This window comes from Narcine bancroftii, chromosome 5, assembly GCF_036971445.1.
Source record: "Narcine bancroftii isolate sNarBan1 chromosome 5, sNarBan1.hap1, whole genome shotgun sequence".
Classification (NCBI taxonomy): Eukaryota; Metazoa; Chordata; class Chondrichthyes; order Torpediniformes; family Narcinidae; genus Narcine; species Narcine bancroftii.
In genome coordinates, this window is record NC_091473.1 from 25200815 (window position 1) to 25223062 (window position 22248).

Sequence of the window (22248 nt, forward strand, 5' to 3'; positions counted from 1 at the left end):
GGCTGCAACTTGGTTTTAGGAAATGTGAAACCAGCTGATATGATGATCTAAGAATACCACCATAACTGACTTCAAATCTTCCCAGGAAGGCAACAGGTCATGGGAATTTTTTTTTTCATTGCAGAAGAAGCATTTCATTAATACAGGTTTATTATTTCTAATAGTTTGAATATCTTTGGTAATTTTTGAAATATTTTGCAGGTCTTTGAATGTCAAAAGTGTTAGGTGTATTTCACAATGAGCAATAATGGTCTGGATTGTGAGGTGCCCAAATTCGCCATCATTGCTGTCCATCCAGCTACACTCACCAGTTCCAGGCATAAAGGATTGGCAAACTGATCCTTTTACCTGAGAATGCTGCTGGGAGACTTTGAAAAATATTAGTGGCTGCTCCTCAGGTGGCATTAATCCCTGGAAGCCTGAGGTGACCTATTGACAGGTCACTGCTGTCAAAGATCTTTGAATTTTTAAAAATATCGAATTAAATTGTTTTTACATACAGCATGGTAACAGGCCCTTTCGACCCATGAGCCTATGCCGCCCAATTACACTGGATTGACGTACAAACAGTGGGAGGAAACCAGAGCCCCTGGGGAAAACCCACGCAGTTATGGGGAGAACGTACAAATCCCTTGCAGGTAGCGTGGGATATAAATCCCGATTGCTGGCGCTGTAACTGCATTGCACTAACCACAAGGCCGACCAGGCTGCTCATCAATTCAATAAACGTTACATAAAATTAAATAATTTGGCACCCCAATATAAAAGAGAAAACAATTGCTCACAATGTCTTTAGAATGCACAATAAGCATGATTTGTGCTTTAGAAGCTTTCTACAAATCATTAGTTCCTGATACATTTTAAAAAGTGTGCAACTTCAATTGTTTTGGAACCAAAAGAACTATCATAGATCTCTGATTAATAGACTGTTTCAATTTATATTTAAGCAATAGTTTTTTTTTCATGTTACTTGAGGAAATATCAGAATGTGCATGAACGTTTTTTTAATTGAAAATGCATTTCTTTTTTAAAATAAATGTCCCCTTGTTATCGTCGAGGTGCACACAGATTCAGCAGGATCCGTTTTACCATCCAATCACATCACTTGCATTATCCCTGAAGCCAACTCTCTATCATGTGCTCATCCACACCTTTCCCTTCATACTCAACTGCACTAGGGGCAATATGCAATGGCCAATTAACCCACATCCAGAATGACCTCAGGATGTGGAAGGAAACTGAAGTCGTGAGGCAGTCGAGCCACTGTGAGCCAAAATGCACTCACTGTCTTCCTTCCAACTACTCTGGTCCTCTCTCTGATATGCCTGAATATCATGTCTATGCTTCCCTTCTCATGATTGAGACAGTACATATAACATTTCGAGAAAGTAAATAGAACATTGCAAGACAATAACCAGGCAGTAAGGAGTACAGATGCTAAATGATGTTCATTATGCGATGACTTCATTATGTAATAACAATATTGGATTTTTTTTATTGTTCTTGCTCCTGCCATATTGGATCTCCTAAATGGAGGCACTTCATCAAGCGATTAAATTTTATTTCCAATTAAACAGATGAAATTTGGATAAACCATTTCAATGCAACAAAATCATTCCTGCTTGAGTTTTATTTCTTTTATGAATCTTATGAGTTTGGAACCTGTTACCTAAGTAAAACTGTGCTTGCGGTGGTTGGTTCATTAAATGCAAACAGGGTAAAGTCCTTCAATCTACTTGCCTTTGAGTTGCTATGTAAGAAGGCTGGTTTCTTTTACTTTACAAAATGTCATCTAAAATTTTTCACCAGCATAAAATAAACCATCTACAGTATTTGTTTTAGGAAATTATAGGGTTATCAAATACAGCAAAAACAAAATGTATATATAGAGCCAAGCAACCTGACTTTATCAAGTATTCTTTGCGAAGTGGAATGGTGGCAAGTAGAAAATGGGGCCCACTTCTGCAATGTCAGGGTTAAGATGCAAGCTGCAAGCAGATTCTGCAAGTAGTCTGTGTAGACATTGTTAACCTTCTTTGAGTGTCTCCTTAGAAATGTATTCTTAGACAAAGTCTCTCTTTCTCTGCATGTTTTAAGAAAAATGGTCTTTTTTGATTCCCTTTGTTCTGCAAAGATGGAGGGGCTTGAAATGGTCCAAAAACTTTTATTGATCATTTTAAGTGTTGTGTTAATCATCATTTATGTTTTTAATCATAGTTTTAATCATAGTAAAACAAAGTTGTAATAATGTAGTAACCTATATAAGATTTAATAAACTGAAAAACTCAACTCAGCTTTGGTATGGATCTTTTTTGAACAAGTCATAAACAACGACGACATTTAAGTCTCTCCAGGCGATTGTAAAAGAAGATAGCCATGACATTTAGTCAATAAGAGAAGAACTATTGACTCATTTAGGACAATAGAAAGTTGTATATTGGATTTGGAATTCGGACTGGATCGATTGTGCTCTGTTTAGAGCATTTCAAACTCAAAAAGGCACGATCATCAACAGCTTAACCAAGAACATTGAAAAAAAGGTAAGCCTTACTACAGGATTCCTTCTTTGTGTTTATTAGAATACAGTTTGGAGAAAATACTGCTTGTCCTTTGAGGACTATTTTGGTATTGGATTTATTGTTGTGCCTGTTCAATGTCTGAGTGCAACAATCAATAGAATAGATAAGATGGCAGCCACCACTGAAGCTACTGCACCTGTGGAGCTATGTGTCAAGAAGATGAAGAAAATGGAACTGATGGAAGAATTGCAAAGGTGGCAGTTAAATGTAAGTGATGGCAAAAAATTGGTACATTACATACCATGGAGTTTTGCTTCTACAGAAGAAAAATCTTTGTGTGATGTTTGATTGTGGAGCAACCTTTCAAGGAGTTTCACTAAATTCTCAACTCTTACATGGTCTTGATTTGACCAGTACAAATCCGGGTACCTGATTTAATAGAATTCTTAACTAGATTCCATAAAGAACCTGTCATCATCACTGCAGACATTGAAGCAATGTTTCATCAGGTGAAAGTATGGAATGAAGTGTGCTGAGGACAATATGGAACAATTTATCTCTCAAGCCATAATTAACATCAGAAATAACTTTTATGTGGATGACTGTCTGACTTCTGCAGCTACAGCTAAAGAAGCAAAAGCTCTTTATCATCAGACGAAGGTGATCTGTTTTAAAGGAGGCTTTTTACTTACCAAATGGACATTTAACAATTGCTAGGTATTGACTACCATACCTGAAAGAGAGAGGGAAAAAAAATGAAGAATTTGGATTTAGACCATGATAACCTTCCTGTTGAAAGATTGTTATGTGTATAATGGTGTGTCCCGAGTGATGTTTTGAAGTTCAAAATCTTTTTGAAGGACCAACCTCTCACAAGAAGGGACATTCAGTTTGATATATGATCCTTTAGGAATATTGGCATCATTTGTCCTGACTGCCAAGAAGATCCTGCAAGATTTTTGCAGGAAGAGGATTGAGTGGGATGATGAGATTCTGGGATCCATTGAACAAAAATGGATGTGTTGAATACAGGAACTTTGTAAGCTGGAAAACTTCCAAGATTGACAGATGCTTCAAACCTGCAAATGTTGTAATTGTGACTTGTGAAGAGGCATGTGAAGACAGTTATGGAACTATTAGTTACCTGTTACTGCATGATAACAAGCGTCAGGTACATTGTGGATTTGCAATGGGAAAAGCCAGAATGGCTTAATTGAAACTAGTCACTATCTCATGACTGGAGCTGACGGCTGCTACCATGGTGAGCAGAATGGACACAATATTTTTTAAAAATATTTTATTTAAAGTTTTCATCCATTTAATTATAATAATATAGAGTCAATACTTAAAGTATGAATATTACAGTGATTACATTGTATTAACCCTCCCCCCTTATCTACCCTCCCCTCCCTCTTATCCCCAAACACAAAAAAGATAATAGATGGAATATATAGGTATATAATAGAATTATATAAAAAGAGTAAAAAAAGCATAAAGAAAAAGTAATATCAATCTGAATTGCACAAAGGGTTGGATCACACACTGGAATATTACAGTATTTATATTAAATGACTCTAGGGAAGAAGATTATACAGGTCTTAAGAGGCTGGAAGTACATTTTTACGTATTTGTCCCTAAACTTTTCATATTTGTGCAAAAGTTGAATATTTATTTCTCAAATTTTATATAATTTTCTCCAGTGGTATACAGCTTTGAATTTCCGAGTGCCATCTTTCCATGCCCCAATGCACATCTGATTTCCAAGTCACTGCATAATACCTTCTATGCCGATGCTAAAACTATTCTAATAAATTTCATTTGATAAAATTATAGTTTTAATTCAGGTGTTGTTCTTTCTATATTCCTCAACAAAAATAAATCTGGATTTTGTGGAATAACAATCCCAGTAATCTGTTCCAAAAACTTTCCTAAATTCCTCCAAAAAGATCTTACTTTAGAATATGACCACCTAGTGTACAACAAGGTCCCTACTTCTTCACCACATCTAAAACATTTATCTGATAAATCTGATTTCATTTTATGCAATTTTGCTGTGTTAAATATAATTGATGTAAATTATTATATTTAACTAAACTGTATTTAACATTTATAATATTTGTCATACAATCTTGACAGAGTTCTGCCCATCTTTTCTCTATTGTAATATATAAATCAATCTCTTTTTTGTCTAGATTTATGTATTCCCTTTTTAATTGTACCTGCTTGTAATAAAATATACATTGCAGAAATAAATTTCTTAGTATAACCTCTCCTAATAATAACCTTTAAATCACTACTAACTAGCAAATATATTGTTGGACCTCATTTTTCCCACTGGCACGCTCTCAGTTGAAGATAGCTAAAGTGTGCGTTTTGAGTAATTTCATATTTATTTCTTAACAGTTGAAACAACATCAATTGACTTTGTTCATAACAATCTTCTACATTTTAATACTGTAATGAAACCAAATATTTTTAAAAAGGTTATCTTTAGTATAAGGTATGTGATTATTTTGAATGAGAGGTGTTTTCGGTGATATTCTTTCTTTTGTTCCTATTTCATTATTTATCTTATTCCAAATAGTAATTAAATGTTTAAGCAAAGGTGCCTTCTTCACATCAGTTAGTAACTTTGAATCCCATTTATAAATAAATTATTCTGCTAATTTCTCTCCTATTTTATCCATCTCTATTTTGACCCAAGCTGGTTTTCCTGATCCCTCAAATAAAGAAGTAAGAAACCTCAATTGAGCTACTTGATAATAATTTATGTTGGGAAGCTGCAAACCTCTCAATTCATATTTCCATATTAGTTTCTCTAGAGATACTCTTGACATTTTACTTTTTCAAATAAATAATCTTATATATTTATTTAATTCTTGAAAGATCTTTTGTGGTATCTGTGTAAGTAAAGTTTGAAAAATATATTGTATGTGCAGAAAGATATTTATCTTAATGTAATTTACCCTACACACTAATGTTATTGGCAAAGTCATGTATTTTTTCAAATCTTCAACTTTTTTAAGAAATGATAAATAATTCAGTTTATATAAATTATTTAAATTATTATCTATCCAAATCCCTAAATATTTAATTGCTTCCTTTGGCCTTTATTTTGAGTAATTCTTTGACAAAGAGTATAATCTCCTTGTGTCTAATATACTATATAACCTTAAACCTTGACATATTCTTCAACATTTAAATGTAATTTATACACGGATGTCTCTTGCTTAGTCAAATAGATCAAAACATCATCTGCAAAGTAACTAATTTTATACTCCTCATGACCAACCTTAATCTCCTTCTAAATCACTCCTAATTATTTCAGCCAATGGCTCGATAGCTAACGTAAATAAATCTGGAGACAAAGAACAACCTTGTCTATGAGATCTCACCAGATAGAATTGATCAGAGATTTGACTGTTAGTTACTACTTTTGCCTTAGGATTTTTATATAATGCCATGATCCAATTTATAAAAGTTTGTCCAAGCCCAAATTTACCTAATACTTTAAACAAAAAGACCCATTCCAATTTATCCAAAGCCTTTTCTGCATCCAATGCCACTGCTATACTTAAATATTTCCTCTTTTATGCGGAATGTGTAATACTAATGAATCTGGCTACATTATCCACTGACTGTCTCTTTTTAACAAATCCTGTCTGATCCATGTTTATTAATTTTTTAAATAATTTAGTAACTCTGGCATAAATTTAGCCAATATTTTATAATCTGCATTCAATAATGAAATTGGTCTGTAAGAAGAGGGTTTCAAAGGATCTCAATCTTTTTGGGGAGCACAATAAAATTTGCTGTTGAAAAAGAATCTGGAAGAGTATTGGTTCTTGATGCTTGATTCAGTATTTCCATGAAAATAGGAATCAATTCATCTGTGAATTCTTTGTAAAATTCAGGAGAAAAAGCATCCTCCCCTGGAGATTTGTTACTTTTTTATGAACTTATTGCTTTGTTTACCTCTAATTCTGTAATTTGTGCACTTATTTCTATTTGTTCTTCCAAGTCTAATGTGGGTAGATTTATTCTCGATAAATCTATTTTATTTATCTATTTTGTTAACATATTTGAAAGATTTCAGCAATATAATTTGGAATAAAAGATTTTGAAAGTTTCATTTATACCTCAAGGTTTATAACTAATTTCATTGAAATAATTAACTGCATTAATTGTTTTTGAGGCCTACTCAGATTTCAATTGCCATTCAAGAATTTTATGTGCCTATTCATCTAATTCATAAAATCTCTAGTTCTTGTAATCATTTTTTTCAGTTCTACAAGTTTGTCATTTATTATATTTTAATGTTTTTATTAATCAATTGCCTACACTTATCTTTTGAGCTGAGCTTCTGAAGATCTTTTTCTATTATTTTAATATCTTGTTCCAACTGATCTACTTCTTTTATATAATCCTTAATTTTTGTAGTGAATCTTATAATTTGCCCTTTCAGATAAGCTTTCAAGGCATCCCATATTACAAATATATCATTCACCGAGTTCAGATTTGTATCACAAAATAATTGAATATGCCTTCGAATAAAATCACAAAAATCCTGCCTTTTTAATAATGTTGAATTCAATTTGCATCTCTATACCAATTTTTCCTTGTCTGGCATTATAATAGTCATTAACAATGGCGAATGATTTGATAATATCTTTGCTTTGTATTCAGCACCCAATGTCCTCCCTTATATTTGTGCAGATGTTAAGAGTAAGTTGATTCTAGAATAAGAATCATATCTGTTTGAATAAAAAGTGTAGTCTCTCTCTCTAGGATGAACTTTTTTCCAAGCATCTATTTAATTTAAATCTCTCATTAAAACCAAAGTTGTTTTTGCTGTTTTAGTTCTTACTATTCCTCTTGTTGTTGAAGAATTGAGTCCAAGCAAAAATTAAATTTCCCTCCTATCAAAATATTATTGTGTGGTTCTGCTTGTTTCAAAAAGGTATCGAATAAATCTCTCATCATCTATGTTTGGTGCGTACAGATTTAGAAGTATCCATAATTCCCAAAATATTTGACAATGTACCATCACATATCTTCCAACAGGATCTATCACTGCATTTTGTATTTTAATTGGAATATTCTTTTTAACCAAAATAGCCACACCCCTTGCCTTAGAATTAAAAGAAAAGGCAACTACATATCCAACCCAATCTCTCTTTAATTTCAAATGTTATTTTTCAGTGAGTTTCTTGAAAAAAGACTCTATCTACACCCATTTTATTAAGATATATTAATGCTCTTTTCCTCTTCATGGACCAATTTAAACCATTAACATTATCATTTACAAATTTAACTGTTTTACTCATTCTACTACTGGTAGTTAACTCTTTCTTCCACCTTGGCCTATAAATCTTCCTCCATGAATCCAAACCCAAAGTGCTGATACACCTCTCATGTGGAAATTCAGATAAAAAGATAGAAAAAAGAAATTAAAATATTTTGAAAATATGCTTATAACAATATATATAACTATAAATAAATTGAAAAAAAAATCCATCCCCAATAGGTGCTATAATAATATAATCCAACGCCACCTCCCTCTATTTTATGGGTCGTGACCAGAGTCACAACTACCCAAATGATACAATAGAAGTCAGAAGCACCCTTTCCTCCAACCCCCCCTGATATTTATACTTGAAATCCTTTCAATCATAAATCTAAAATTAATTGAAAGAAAAATATATATACAATATGCGAAAAAAATAAGTAGTAAAGAGAAAAGTGGTCGATATAAGGTATCTTATTTTACACCTCATAAGTAAACTACCAAAAGATCAGTGCATCAGAATCAAAGCATTCATCAATCTTCACTCTCTTCACTCCCTCTTAACACTTGGATGACTATGAGCAAAGTCCTGTGCTTCCACGTAGATCTAAAAGAACTTATTTCCTTCACCCAAAAGACTTTCAATGTCACCTATATCCTTTCTGCCTTAAAGTATTCTTAACCAGGGTGAATTTGCTTCTTTTTATTAAGTCTACACTTATATCAGGCTAAAATAGAATTTTAGCACTTTGATACTCAAGTGGGCCTCCTTTCGATTTTGCCCTTGGTACCGGACAAATTTAATTAATATAGATTGTGGATTTTGATTTGGAGATGGTTTGGTTTTGAGAGCACTGTGTGCTCTTTCAGTCTCTATGGGATGGTAAAAATGTTCAGCACCCAACATTTTAGGAAGCCATTACAGGAGAAAGCCAATCATGCTTGCTTTTCCACATCTTCTTTAAGACCCACAATCTAAATATTGTTTCTCCTACTAAAATTTTCCAATGCATACTCTTATTGCTGTAATTTCTTATTCTCCCTAAAGTAGTAGTAGTGTCTTCTACAATAGTTACTCCAGCTTCTACATGGTCCATTTTAATCATCCTCATTTCATCAAATCAAACTACAAATCTCTCAATTGTACACTATTTAAACAAGATAAGGCTCCTTTAAAAGAAAGGTTTTTTTTAAAATCATGACGGAATTAAAATCCTGCTTAACTCCGAAGCCTGTCTTCAATCTATTTAAATGATTATTTTATCCTTGCAAATAACCTCTGCATCTCTTTTCTCCTGACCCTCTCCAAAGCTTATTAATGTGTTACAGGAGAATATCATCTATATAATGGATGATTGACACCTCTGGGCAAAGTTAAATGGGTTGTAATTTGTGGGATATTAACTGTGACAGATATTGGGACTATGGAATGCATTTTGTATCCTGTCCCAAGTGAGTTGGAATGTAGAATACTACACCCATGTGGTATATGCGTGTGTGCGCTATACAGGAATATTTTACATAGTTTAAGATTTTCCATGTGTTATATGCATGTGGGCATTATATGAGTGAAAATATGGTATATTTACAAATACTAACTGCATCTGAACTGGTACTTTGTAAAACAAAACTATAAAAACAAATAAAAGACACAAGAACAGTGTATATAATTGAATTAAAAAGAATCAATGCATTAAAAAAAACTAGGAAATATTCAAGTTATCCTAAAGCAATCAAAAGGTAGTATTGCAATTGACAGTCCTTTGGTGGTGTCAGAGCAGGTGCTGATTAGTGTAACAAGGGAGGTTCAAGATCCTGATACCTTTTGGAAAGAAATTAAAAGTGTTGATTTTCAGAATTCTATACCTTCTTCCCGAATGTATCAGTGAGAAGAGGTTGTGACGAGGATGATGGAGCCCTTTATGATTTTGACTGTCTTCTTGAGGCAGCGCCTCACATAGTTGCATTCATGTATAGAAGGAGGTTGAAGCTTGTGATGATCCAGGCTGTGTTTATTACCTTCTGGAGCCTTCTGTGATCCTGAGCAGTCATATTCCTAAAATCAGGTTGTGATGCAACTTGATGCAATCAGTGTAATTTCCACAGTGCACCAGTAAAAGCTTGATAGCGTATTGGATGACCTGCCAAATCTCCTCAGACTCCTTGGAAATTTGAGTCAATGGTGTGCACATCACCAGTAATTATCTACAATATTGCTGGCAAGAGGTGAGTATGATCAGGCCAATTGATCAAAAGATGATGTAACTCACATGAAAACTCAAGTGGCTCAATTCAACTTGAATGAGAAGAACTCTTTTTTATAAGCATTTATCTCAAATGTTTAATATAAATAAAACCTCTCCATGAGCTGCAATATGTTCCAAAGTTGGGAGCAGAAACATGTCTTGCCCTGCCTGCTATAGCATCTACGTACCGAGCTCTCTGCTCTGCACTGATTACAGATGCATTGACAGATGGAGTGGGAAAAGATTGGCTGTGAGAAATAGGGCAGAAAATGAACCGGGTATTAGTTCAGCATAAAAGACAGATCTCTTGAGGGCAATATTGCAAAAGCATTTCATGGAAGATATAGTGGATCCATTACTTTGTACTTCATGATGTTCATCTGTGAAATGAAAACAAAAATGTAGTTTCCAAGAATGTTGTTTTGTGTACCAATGTGGAATGTGAGAATGGTGCTTTAAAGAACCAGCTGCTTTACTGAGATGGACGACAATGTTCATTGAAATCTTATGGATGATCTAACATTTGTAACTATGAAACTGTTGATAAATTCACACTGCACATATTCATGTTGATAATCTAATAATATCAGTGACTGGTTATAGTTGAATAAAAATTGTAGAATTTGATGAATCAAGTTAAGATAACCATTGTATTAGGTTTTTTCTTTGTTCTGGGTACCTTTTAGATGTAAATTCTGCATAATAGATTAAAATTTCTGAGAACCAAAACTACAGTAAAATGTTAAAATGTGTTTTTGAAAGAACAAACCAGGAAATAAAATCAATTTGATGACAAAATTAGGTAGTATTTTTCACAGGAAATAAAAGGAGCCCTGTCAATTTAGATACATTCATTCTCAAGCACCTTTTTTTTTCTCAAATGGTTTTGGGTGGATTTACAAAAGATTAATCTTGATTTCTCCTTTTTCTATTAAATATGCAGTGAGGTATGTCTTTACATTCTACACATTGTGCCATATAACAACAGTCTGCCACACTGAGAGGTCCCAAGGGGCTTATCAGGAGAATTATCAGTCAGAAATTATACACTGAGTTATATAAAAAAAAATAGATCAAAACAGATTCCGAAAAGCCTGCTTGAGGAGGCAGATCTTAAACAGCTTCTTAAAGGATGTGAGTGCTTTGAGAAGATGATCAAAACACGGGGAATCCTATTGCACCCACCTTTAGTAGCCCAAGGAAAAGAATGTTTCAAGACCAAGATCTCAAAACTTGATACCAATCTTATGGTCTGTTGACCAGCAATAATTCTCACCATAATGTACATGTGTAAAATACAGACAGTCTAAAGGACACATTTTAATGCTGTGTTTACATAATCCTCCACATCCACTGGCTGGACAGATGCACCATTGTTTCTGAAGAACACCATGGGCCACAACATCCATCGACTCTTGAAGTAAGCACTTTGCTACAGCAAGCCAATCTCAGGAGAGCAAAACAAAAACACTTCAGGAATGTATTTGGAGCCTTCTTGAACAATTATAACATTCTCACTGATCTATGGACATCTCTGGCCCATTGCTTGCACTGGTGATAATGTGAAAGAGAAGGCACCAAGCACTCAAACAAGAAATAATCTGGGCTGATGAAGAGTTCCAACCCAAAATGTTGACTTACTTTTTCTCCCACTAAAGATGCTCAAACCAGAGTTCATCCAACAGATTAATATTTGCTCCAGATTCTAGTATCTGCATCCTCCTGCATATCACCAAACACTTAAAGAAGTTGTTCTCAACCTTTTTCTTTCCACTCACATGCCACATTAAGTATTCCCTATGCCACTGGTGATCTGTGATTAGTACGGGATTGTTTAAGATGGTATGTGGGTGGAAAGAAAAAGTTTAAAAACCACTGTTTTAATTGTACCTAATTGATTCACTATGTGCACAGTTTCATAATTCCAAAGGAAATGGGCCAATGACAATTTTTCTTAAGCTAAATATTTCAGTAATAATTGGCTCCAGAGCAGTGATTCTCAACCTTCCCTTCCCACTCTCATACCACCTTAAGCAATCCCTTACTAATCACAGAGCACCGATGGCGTAGAGATTGCTTAAAGTGGTATGTGAGCGGAAAGAAAAAGGTTGAGAACCACTGACCTGAAGTGTCTCAGAGTCACGTGTTGCCATGTTGTGCTCTCTTTTCCTATTTAATCATGCTTAAGGGACCAACTACCCAACCCTTAAATCCCCTTCTGCTGAAAATGTGTCAGAATATTCATGTTCCACATGGGCCCCATTATTCACCTCAAAACTGGAGGGGAAGCGAGCCATCCATGCCCCTAAGGGACTGCTGCAGTGGAAAAGGTGTAAAACTCAGGATTATGCAAGATATTAAATTTAGGGAGAATGGAATCTAGAAAGCTTGCATATCTGGATTGCATTCTCATGTTAGGTTTGGCAGTTGCAAATGAAGCCATTGAGGCCTTCAGTAAGAAAATATTTTTAAAAGTGATGTTTTGTCAGACCAGAAACCAGTATCAGTAAGCACAGATATGATAAGTGCAAAGGCTCTGGTGGCTAAACAGAAAGGCGCTAGGTTGATGGAGAAGCTTTGTTTATCCAGGGTAGGCAGAGCATTGTCAAATCTTGAAGGCAACAGGGACGATTTCAGCAGGAGGTCAGCTGAGACAGAGCTGCTAGCAAGCAATGTGATTGAGGTGGAAAGAATGATGGACTGGAGACAAAGCACTGAATAAATGTAAAAGACAGCATCAGGTTTAGAAACTGGGTTACATCACTTATAAGGTGGCACAGTTAGCACAGCAGTTAGTGGAATGCTGTTACAGTGCCATAACACAGGTTTGAATCTGATGCTGTATGTAAGGAGTTTGTATGTTCTCCACTTGACTCCATGGGTTTCCTCCTGATGCTTCAGTTTTCTCCCAACCTTCAAAATGTACTGGAGGTGCAGAACAATTGTGTTTAATTGGGTGGCACATGCTTGTGGGTCGAAAGAGACTTTTCCTGTGCTGAATGTCTAAATTTGAAATTTAAAAATTCTAACAACTTCCAAAGACTGAAATAGTACATGCTAAGATTCAAAGTATTCACCTGGAGAAGAGTTTTCTTCATCCAGCAGCAAATCACATTTAGTCAAGTTGTTCAGCGATGTGGTGGTGTGATAGAATTGAGCATCCATATTGGATGTGCCTTCAAAGAATGTGATGTAGGGTGTAGGACATGTAGTTGAGAAAAAGCCTCCAAGGATAAATTCCTGGGGCATCGTAGAGTGGGGAGTCAGGAAAAAAACAACAGGATCTCGACACAATTTAATTATTTGTTTTCAAAATCTGGAAAGTGGTGGTGCTGCTGTAGTAGCAGCAGGGTTGTCACTGGTGCTGACCTGGGATCGGGGGCAGGGAGGAGCATGTCCTCCAGAGTTTCTCCATGAGGTCTTACTGGCTGGTCCTCACACCAATGTGCAGGTTTAAATGGCTTGCAGAACAGGGCAAGCACTGTTTTGTTTTAACATTGCCGAACCCAAGGTGGTCCATACCCAAGGTGTTCCTCCAACAATCTACAAGTCTTCTGTGAAGTACACTGCAAAATAGTATTGCATTTGACCAATGGAGTCACACAATGGCTTGTGTGCCGACACTTTAAAGTGGAATCCACACTCAAATCAATTGCAATTTTTATCTCACAATGATTTATCATCACCATGTTCTTGGAATAACATTACGGCTGGAAAAGAGTGACACGTGAAGGAATTTTGTTTCTTGGGATACCTGCATTGTTTGAGGTACCCCAGAAAGTAGGCTTTCCCTCTGCAGCCATTGCCAACAGCCTTTTCTGTCTTTGCATGCCTTGTAACCCAAGAATTTATCTGAAGTCATTTCAGTCTTTAATGTACTTTTTTTTTGCAAGCCTGACTCTCACAGCCCCGAACTAACTCCTGAGTAAAACTGCTTCATTTTCTTCAAGCTCATTTATATTTTGGTGCTCATTTTTTGTTCAACTATTTGGTCCACCATGTTATAACGTTTGGCCCGACTTCTGTTGTTCACCATTCTGCACATGAAATGATCATCAAAAGGAATAGAGCTTTCAGCTGTTCTACTTGTTCAGTTCCTCTGGTGACGTGCACTCTCGAATATGGCTGATTGAAATATTCCCTCAGTGTTTGTCATTTGTCTTAAATAACACTCCACTGGTAGTTTGTGGTGCAGACAGGCTCACCAATATTTCAGATGTCTCTGACTTTTCTTGTTTCCATGACTACACTGAAAACTCTGGTATGGTAGATACTCAGGACCATTTTGACTCTGCTTGTATTTTTCAAGCTTGCAGTAAAAGCTCAAGCAGAGCATTAGGACAACCAAGAGGAGCCATGAAATGGCCTTGGTGAGCAGGATTAACGAAAATCTCAAGGCATTTTATACTTACACTAAAAACAAGAGGTTGACTGAGAAAAGGATTGGTTGTCTCAAGAACAAAAAAAGAGGAAAATTATGCATGGAGTTAGATAGACAAGGAACTAAATGAGTACTTTGCATTCGTATTCACCTTGGTGAAGGAGAAAAGTGACAGGAAGCAAAGTACAGGGAATGCTAAAGTGCTGGGGTGGGCCAGTGTGATATATCACACGTTGTTGTGAAAAGGTTGCTGGGGCTTTGATGGAGATCTTTCTAGCTTCACTAGCATTAGGCGAGGTAGCCAAGGTTGTTTCACTGTACAAGAAGGAAAATAGAGATAAACTAGGTAATTATAGGCTGGTCAGTTTCATATCAATGGTAGGGAAACCATTGGAGAGGATACTTCGAGATAGGATCTGCACACGTTTGGAAAGGCTTAGTCAGGTTAAAGACATCCAACCTATCTTTGTGCAGGGCAATACACATCTTACAAATTTGATTGAATTTTTTGAGGAGGTGGTAAAGGTGGCGGATGAGGATAGGAGTGTGGATGCTGCCTACATGGACTCATGATAGGTTGATCCAGAAAAATGCAGATACATAGGATCCATGTGAATGGGTGGTTTGGATTCAGAATTGTCATACCAATAGTAGATAGAGGGTAATGGTACCTTGAAAAAAGGCTCAGACCAAAACATCACTTATATATGTTAACATCCAACGGATGCTACAAGACCTGCTGAGTTCCTCCAGCAATATCTATGTTTCAAATGTAATGTCTGTGTGTTTCTTTATATCACTAGAAGCAGAGGTGATTTAAAAAATCCAGACATGTAAATAGTATATCTTTTAACTCTAATAACCTGCACATCAAAATATATCAAGGTATAATGAATTCTTAAAAGTGCCTTTTTGCTAATATAATAATCTCCTTGCATTCAAGTTCATCTGTTGTAGATGTAAGAAGTGTGAAGATAGCTTGTAACAGAAACTGGAAGTTATATCTGCATTTATAGATAATCTTGGATGAAACTGTTTTGGCAAAGCTGTTCAGAACTACAGGGCACTCCATGGAGAACAGTTAGGCTGAAAGACAAAAACAGAGAGGAAAACCTCATTCAAAATTGACCTGGTCTTTGGGCTTATGGTTCAGAAAATGTTCAATTCCTCATGCTGAGCAGTTTATCTGATTGATTATTTTAAAGTTACAATATCAAACGAAAATTAAGCTTTTAGTGCTTACTATCTCAAAGGAAACTATTAGAGGCCTAAGGGCAGATTCGTTCAAAATTTTCAAATCTAGTGAGATACTACAGGAAGTATTTAGCTTGGACAATACCTTGTGATTCTTATGCATTTTTTCCTTTTGAGTTGACCTCCTACTCTCTACTTCATGTGAATCTCTACTGAAATTATATTGTATATTTTCCACTCAGCTGGTTACTTAGGTCAAAGTTTTTACTAATTTTGAGATGTAAATGTGAAATGTCTTTCTATGATGTGATTTTATGCTGTCATCAAGAGAACTTCAACTGTCATATTACCTCCTCTGTTGTCCAGATGGTAGGAGTTTGCCTAACCTTTGTGCTGTATCAAGGTTTAATCATCCTGAATGGAACTTTTGTTGCCTGAGATGCATTAGAAAAATTTGCTGAATGATTTCTTGGCCTAAAATTCCTTATTTGGCTGATTTAAAGAACATAGTGTGGCACAAACACAGTGGTTTCCAAATTGATGGTCTGGTCAAGATGTTGTAATTAGCTCTCTGGCCTGAAGGAGAGGGCATGGAATGTGTATCCAGTGTTTATTCCCAGGGAGGAGAGGGGAGGGAATGTGTATCCAGTGTCCATACCAGGGAGGAGAGGGAATGTGTATCCATTGTTCATTCTCAGGGAGGAGAGGGCAGGAAACATGAATCCAGCATCCATGCCAGAAAGGAGAGGACACAGAATGTGTATCCAACATCCATGCCAGTGAGAGGGCAGATAGCGACCACCCAGGTCACAGGAAAGAGAGGTGAGGGAGTGGTCACAGGGAGGAGAGGGAGAGAGTGTACCCCTCTGGCCACAGGAAGGAGAGGGTAGGGAATGGTCACCCAGAGTCACAGGTAGGAAAGGAGAGAAGAGAGATGGAAAGGTTCACCCATGCCCACCGACAGTAGTAGGGGCAGCATGGGCAGCATGGGGGAAGGAGTAAATGTTCATTCAGACATAGGGGAGAGAGGAAGGAGTGTTTACTCAGAGTCACAGTGGGGAAAGGAAGAGAGTATTCTCCTTGGGTTGCAGAGAGAAGATGGGGAAATGGGAAGGAGGAAGTGTTCACTCAGACATGGGGGATAGAGGAGGGATTTGTCACTCAGGTTCATTGAGAAGAGAGAAAATGTTCTCCTTGGGTCACAGGAAGGAGATGGGAGAAGGGAAAGGAGGAAATATTCATTGAGACACAGGGAGAGGAGGGAAGTGGTATTGACACAAAGTCAAGGAGGTGGTTGGGTGGGAAAGGTGGGAGATGTTTACCCAGGCTTGCATGGAGAGAGAGTGAGGAATTGTTCATTACAATACAATGGCAGGGAGGAGATGGGAGGGAGGGTGCACCTCAACTCACTGGCAGACATCTAGAGCTTTGATCAATGTAACTCACTTGCAGTGGAGTTTTTATATGCCCCAGATCCTGGTTGACAGAGCACTATGCATTAGCTCCTGGCACATGATGACCCTGCATCTCATCATTTGAGTTCCTCTACTTGGTAGTCTGTGTTATAATAATAATCCCCTTTTCTGCTCTGTCTCATCCCCTGAGCTGAAAAAAGCATGGACAAAGGCATATCTCATGAATAGAAGATGGGTGACTTCTCTGGTGGTGCAATCAACCACAAACTGTGAGGTACCAGTAGAAACTGCATGGTGGCCTGCATCTTTGGGACACAAACAGTCAAGGTTCTGGGTCAATGACCTTTTGTGCAACCTAGCAAAATTTTGGATGACCCACAGGGTCACAGAGAGAACGTGTAATCTCCACGCAGACAGCACCCGAAGTCAGAATTGAATCTGGGTCTTTGGAGCGGTGAGACAGCAGTTCAACTTTTAAGCCATTTTGCTGCTCTCTGCCATCCAAGTCTTCACCTACACTGCCTTTATTATAATCTTCATCGATAGGAATGAAACCCAGTGAGTCCAAGGAGTCAATTACTTGAAATTCAGATGGATTCCATTACCCTCTTGGAGACATTGCTCTCCATGAAACAGTTAAACTTTTTCCTGCCTTCTGGCAGAAGCATCTCCACTGATAGTTCTCACCTGCTAATGCACTTGTTGCTGAGGACAGGCTCAAGACCTTTGATACCAGAGGACATGACTTGAGTTGTCAATGCAAGGCACCTTCTTTACTTGGTTGTTTTCTTGTCTTCCAAAGGTAGTGAGGCAAAGGAGGTGAGTTTAGTAAGTGACCACAAAAAATAATGGTGATGATTTGTACAGACAGCCCAAAGAAAATATAAATTGTACTAACCTTCAAAGCAAGGGAATTCAGTTCATAGGATAATACGCTTTCAGAATATCATATACCATGTCACCATCCTCTTAAATAGGTTGGTTCTGAACTCTCATCTACCCCTGTTCATAAACATTTATAAATTGACTAGATTTTGAACATAAAACTATTCCTCCCCTACTCTCTGTAACATCAAAACTCACTTGTTTTCTGTTGGGTTTTTAATTTTATTTTTATATATTTTTTAAAATTTAGATATACAGCACAGTAACAGGTCGTTTGGCCCACGAGTCAGTGCTGCCCAATTTATAACCAATTAACATACACCCTGGTACATCTCGAATGGTGGGAGAAAACCGGAGCCCCTGGGGGAAAATCCATGCAGACATGGGGAGAATGTACAAACTCTTTACAGACAGCGCGGGATTTGAATCCTGGTCCTGATCACAAGCGCTGTAAGGGTGTTGCACTAACAGCTACGCCAACCGTGCCGCCCCCAGACCTGGAATGTTAACTCTATTTCTGTTTCCACAGCCACCTCCAGAAGTTTTGAGTGATTCCAGTATTTTCTGTTTTTATTTCAGATTTTCCCCATTTGTCACAGATTGATTTTCACAGGAAACCAAACCAATGATATTTGTCTGAGCCAAATAAATCATCGCTGTGTCGCCCTGTGCCACAGTGTGGTGTAATTAGCTTCCACTTCCCAGAATCATCAAAGATGAAATGAAACCAGAGATTCATTATCAGAAACTGTTTGGTGTTAACATGTATGTTGTTAACACCATTAAAGATTGAAAAATGAGGTTTAGACAAAGTAATGAGTAATTAATTTGGCAGAATGCAACTCTGCATCAACATTGCTCTAGTTTCCAAATATTACATTTTCTCTCCACCAGTTGGGTTCTGTTTAACAAGAACTTCACAGTTATTCCAGCATTTAGAATTAATTTATTCTTTGCATTTGGAATCTCTCATACATTTCCAAAAATAAGGAAGTCTGCTTGTGACATAAAAAATATACAATCTTCTTCAATTTTGTAGCATTAGACAATCAATTTATCCTTTGGAAATTTGAGGCTTTAGCTGCAATAATATGTCTTTTTTCATTGGCTCTTTCAGCATCTCATTCCTCCAATTTTCGTTGTTGGTTAAGGACAAAAGGCACAAAATTAATGGCCTGTTTCCGTGCTGTAATCGTTCATTGTTATATGAGAAAGCTCATTCAGATATCAACATAGACATGGCTGGAAAATGAGATTGCAGTTGTTTGGATTATGTTGAAAATATACTAAAACAGGATACTGAAGCTCCTTGGGAGTTCAAAAGAATGAGGGGGGACCTCACAGAAGCAGAGAAGATGTGGCAAAGGCATCTAGGACGCGAGGGGACAACTTCGGGATTGAAGGGCACCTATTTAAAACAGAGGTGCAGTGAAATTTCTTGAGCCAGAGGGTGGTGGACATCTTGAATTTGCTTCCACCAGCAGCTGTGGAGGCCAGGTCATTGAGTGTATATAAGACAGAGATTGATATATATTTGAATAGCCAGGGTGTCAAAGATTATGAGGAGAAGGCAGAGGAGTGGGCTGAGTGGGAGAATGGATCAGATCAACTCATGGTGGAATGGTGGCATGGTCTCAAAGGGCCAATCAGACTACTTATGGTATCTTATAAAGCAAAATATTTCAAACAAAGTAATTTACTTTTGCTATTGCTATTGCCAAGGGTGGCCAAGTTTTTTTGCTAAGAAACTCAGGCGATCTGGCCACCTCTGTTGAGTAAGGGATTGATTGACAGACTTGCCCTTCCAAGTCTCAGAACCACAGTCATGCTCGCCAATCTGTGATTAACTTAAGACTCAGTGGTTGAGTGCCCGAAGCTCCTGTCAGAACCAACTTTGACAGCCCGCACAATTAGACCCTATATGATTGAAGTTGAAATTGTTCAAGTGGTGCATGTACCACCCTACTTTATATTCTCAATTCCTTACTTTGTTACTGTGGTGATATGATCGTATACACTGGCTGGTGCGCCCTCCGTGTGTCTCCCTACCTTAGCTCCTCCCTACCTTAGCTCCTCCCTTAGTCCAGCCCATGTGACCCCAGGCCATAAAGGTCAAGTCCCCTCTCCTTCCCACTCATTTTCCAAGCCTGGACCCAGGCCAGCAGTTTCCAGCTCAATAAAGCCTATCGTTCCCCTCAGTCCTCTATTGGGGCTACCGACAGTGCCCAACAGTTAAATAGTGAAAATTTATCAAATCACTAACTTGAGAAGAGATTTTCTGACAATAACGTGATCATTCTTTGGCCATCAAACTTGAATCAGTTGTTGGGTTTGTTGGCTCAAACACGTGTTCTCTGAGATTGATGCTTGTGTTTGCTGAAAGCATTTCAGTCCTTGCATAATATCGACAGTTCAGCTGCTTCTATGCTCCTCAGGTTATTTGACCCCTTTACAAAATCTGATCTGACCAGGATACTGACTTCTCTTTATTTTGCAAGCATACTTCCATTATTTCCAAAAAAAAATCCTTTTTATGCTGAATTTGATTTCTGTAAAAGGATTGAGGCTGAGAACAACTTTGACTTTGAAATAAGCCTTTTTTTTTGGTTGATGAAACTCTTTCATAAATCACTAATATTTTCTATACATATTTTACAGCCACTGAAACGCATTGACTGGAATGGACAAGGATTGAAGTACAAAGTTAGTTGGAGACAACAAGGAGTTGACACAAAATGGCATGAGCACACAGGCAGCAAACATTACCACTTTGTTGAGAATACTCCAACATTTGTACCTTACGACATCAAAGTACAAGCCTTGAATGATATTGGACCAGGTCCCGATCCAAAGATTGTAACAGGATTTTCAGGAGAGGGTAGTGAGTATTTTTACCTCAGTTTTCCTTTAAAACATTTCTATATTTGTGTTTTACATGTAAAAGTGTATTACATATAAAATGCAGTGTTTTAGTGATTTCATGGTTGTGACTTCATATCCCTGTGATAGTACAGATTCTATCACCAATGTGTATATGTACAGATTGTAGTGTAGGAAGACTGTGATTGGCTGAGAGCGTAGCCATGCCTACTGGCAGGCCTTAAAGGGTTGCCCCAAGCCAGACCAGGTCATTCTGGACTGGTCGACCTACTTGTGATACGCTCCAGTCTTCTAGTTAATAAAAGCCTTGGTTTGGATACAACAAGTCTTTCGACGCGCCCTACAATTTTATTAACTAGAAGACTGGAGCATATCACAAGTAGGACGACCAGTCCAGAATGACCTGGTCTGGCTAGGACCAATCCCTTAAGACCTGCCAGTAGGTGTGGCTACGCTCTCAGCCAATCACAATGGTGATAGAATCTGAACGATCACATTCACCCCTTGCGGTCAGTCGGGCGGCGGGTCCCTGGACAGCAGTGGCAGCGGTGGCGGTGATGGCGTCGGCTGGCTCACCGGTGATGGCGGCGGCGGGTCCCTGGTCGTTGAGGTCGGGGCTGGGAACTGGTCGGACATTGCTTCATGAGGTAGGGTGAACGTCATTGTGGCAAGGGTGAGTTGTACCTTCTGCGCTCGGAGTCTGTCCTATGATGTCTCATTGGACAAGAGCTCTGAGGAAGAAGTGTTTGAATGGGAGGGTGGCAATTGGGCTTCACATGAGGCAATGTTTAATGGTGGCCATTCTGGAGCGACAGACTCCGTTTTTAAGGCACTTCTGGCACCTGGCTTTTCTGGCCAGGCACTGGGACCTGCTGTGCTAGTTCCTCCCACAGAAATAACACTTTGGGGTTGCATCGGGCAAAGTAGCGGCAGCCGACATGCCGTCGGTGTGCCAGGGGGTAGTAGGATAGAGGAAGGACATCCTACTCACATCAGAGTGTGACGTCCAGCCCCGAGAGTACATGTCCATACTTAAGACCGCAGCCTCCATCGTCTCTGCGATCCAGATCATGTCCTCTAGGTTTTCTCCCCCGTGCTCTAGCAGGCGCTGCCTCACCTCATTCGATCGAATCCTGGCCACATAGGCATCCCGAATGAGATCTGTCTGTGCAGACACAGTCCCTGCCCATTGTCCTTAGTGCCTGAATATAAGCTCTACAGGACTCACCGGGCTGTTGCCTCCTTGTTACAAGTTTGTACCAAGCATAGATCCTGTTCACCAATCCCTCGTAGAGCCCTTTCAGCACCTTCATGGCTGTGGCATAAGTGGTCGCGTCTTGGACACTCTGGTAGACTTTCGGGGACACCATAGTCATCAATATTAGTAGTCGATCATGGCAGGGTCAGAGAGCTGTAAGCATGTTTTGAAGCATCTCACCCA

The 22248-nt window shown here is 37.9% G+C and overlaps 1 protein-coding gene across 10 annotated transcripts in view; it reads left to right on the forward strand.

Moving 5' to 3' along the window:
* chl1b (cell adhesion molecule L1-like b) overlaps positions 1-22248 on the forward strand; it is a 687190-nt gene that overhangs the window by 418596 nt on the left and 246346 nt on the right. For 9 of the 10 annotated variants that reach the window (XM_069936961.1, XM_069936960.1, XM_069936966.1 and 6 more), the window contains one exon: positions 20586-20808. In XM_069936961.1, coding sequence (XP_069793062.1) covers positions 20586-20808 — 223 coding nt within the window. The remainder of the gene's footprint in view (positions 1-20585; positions 20809-22248) is intronic. The other variant, XM_069936963.1, reaches the window with a different exon arrangement.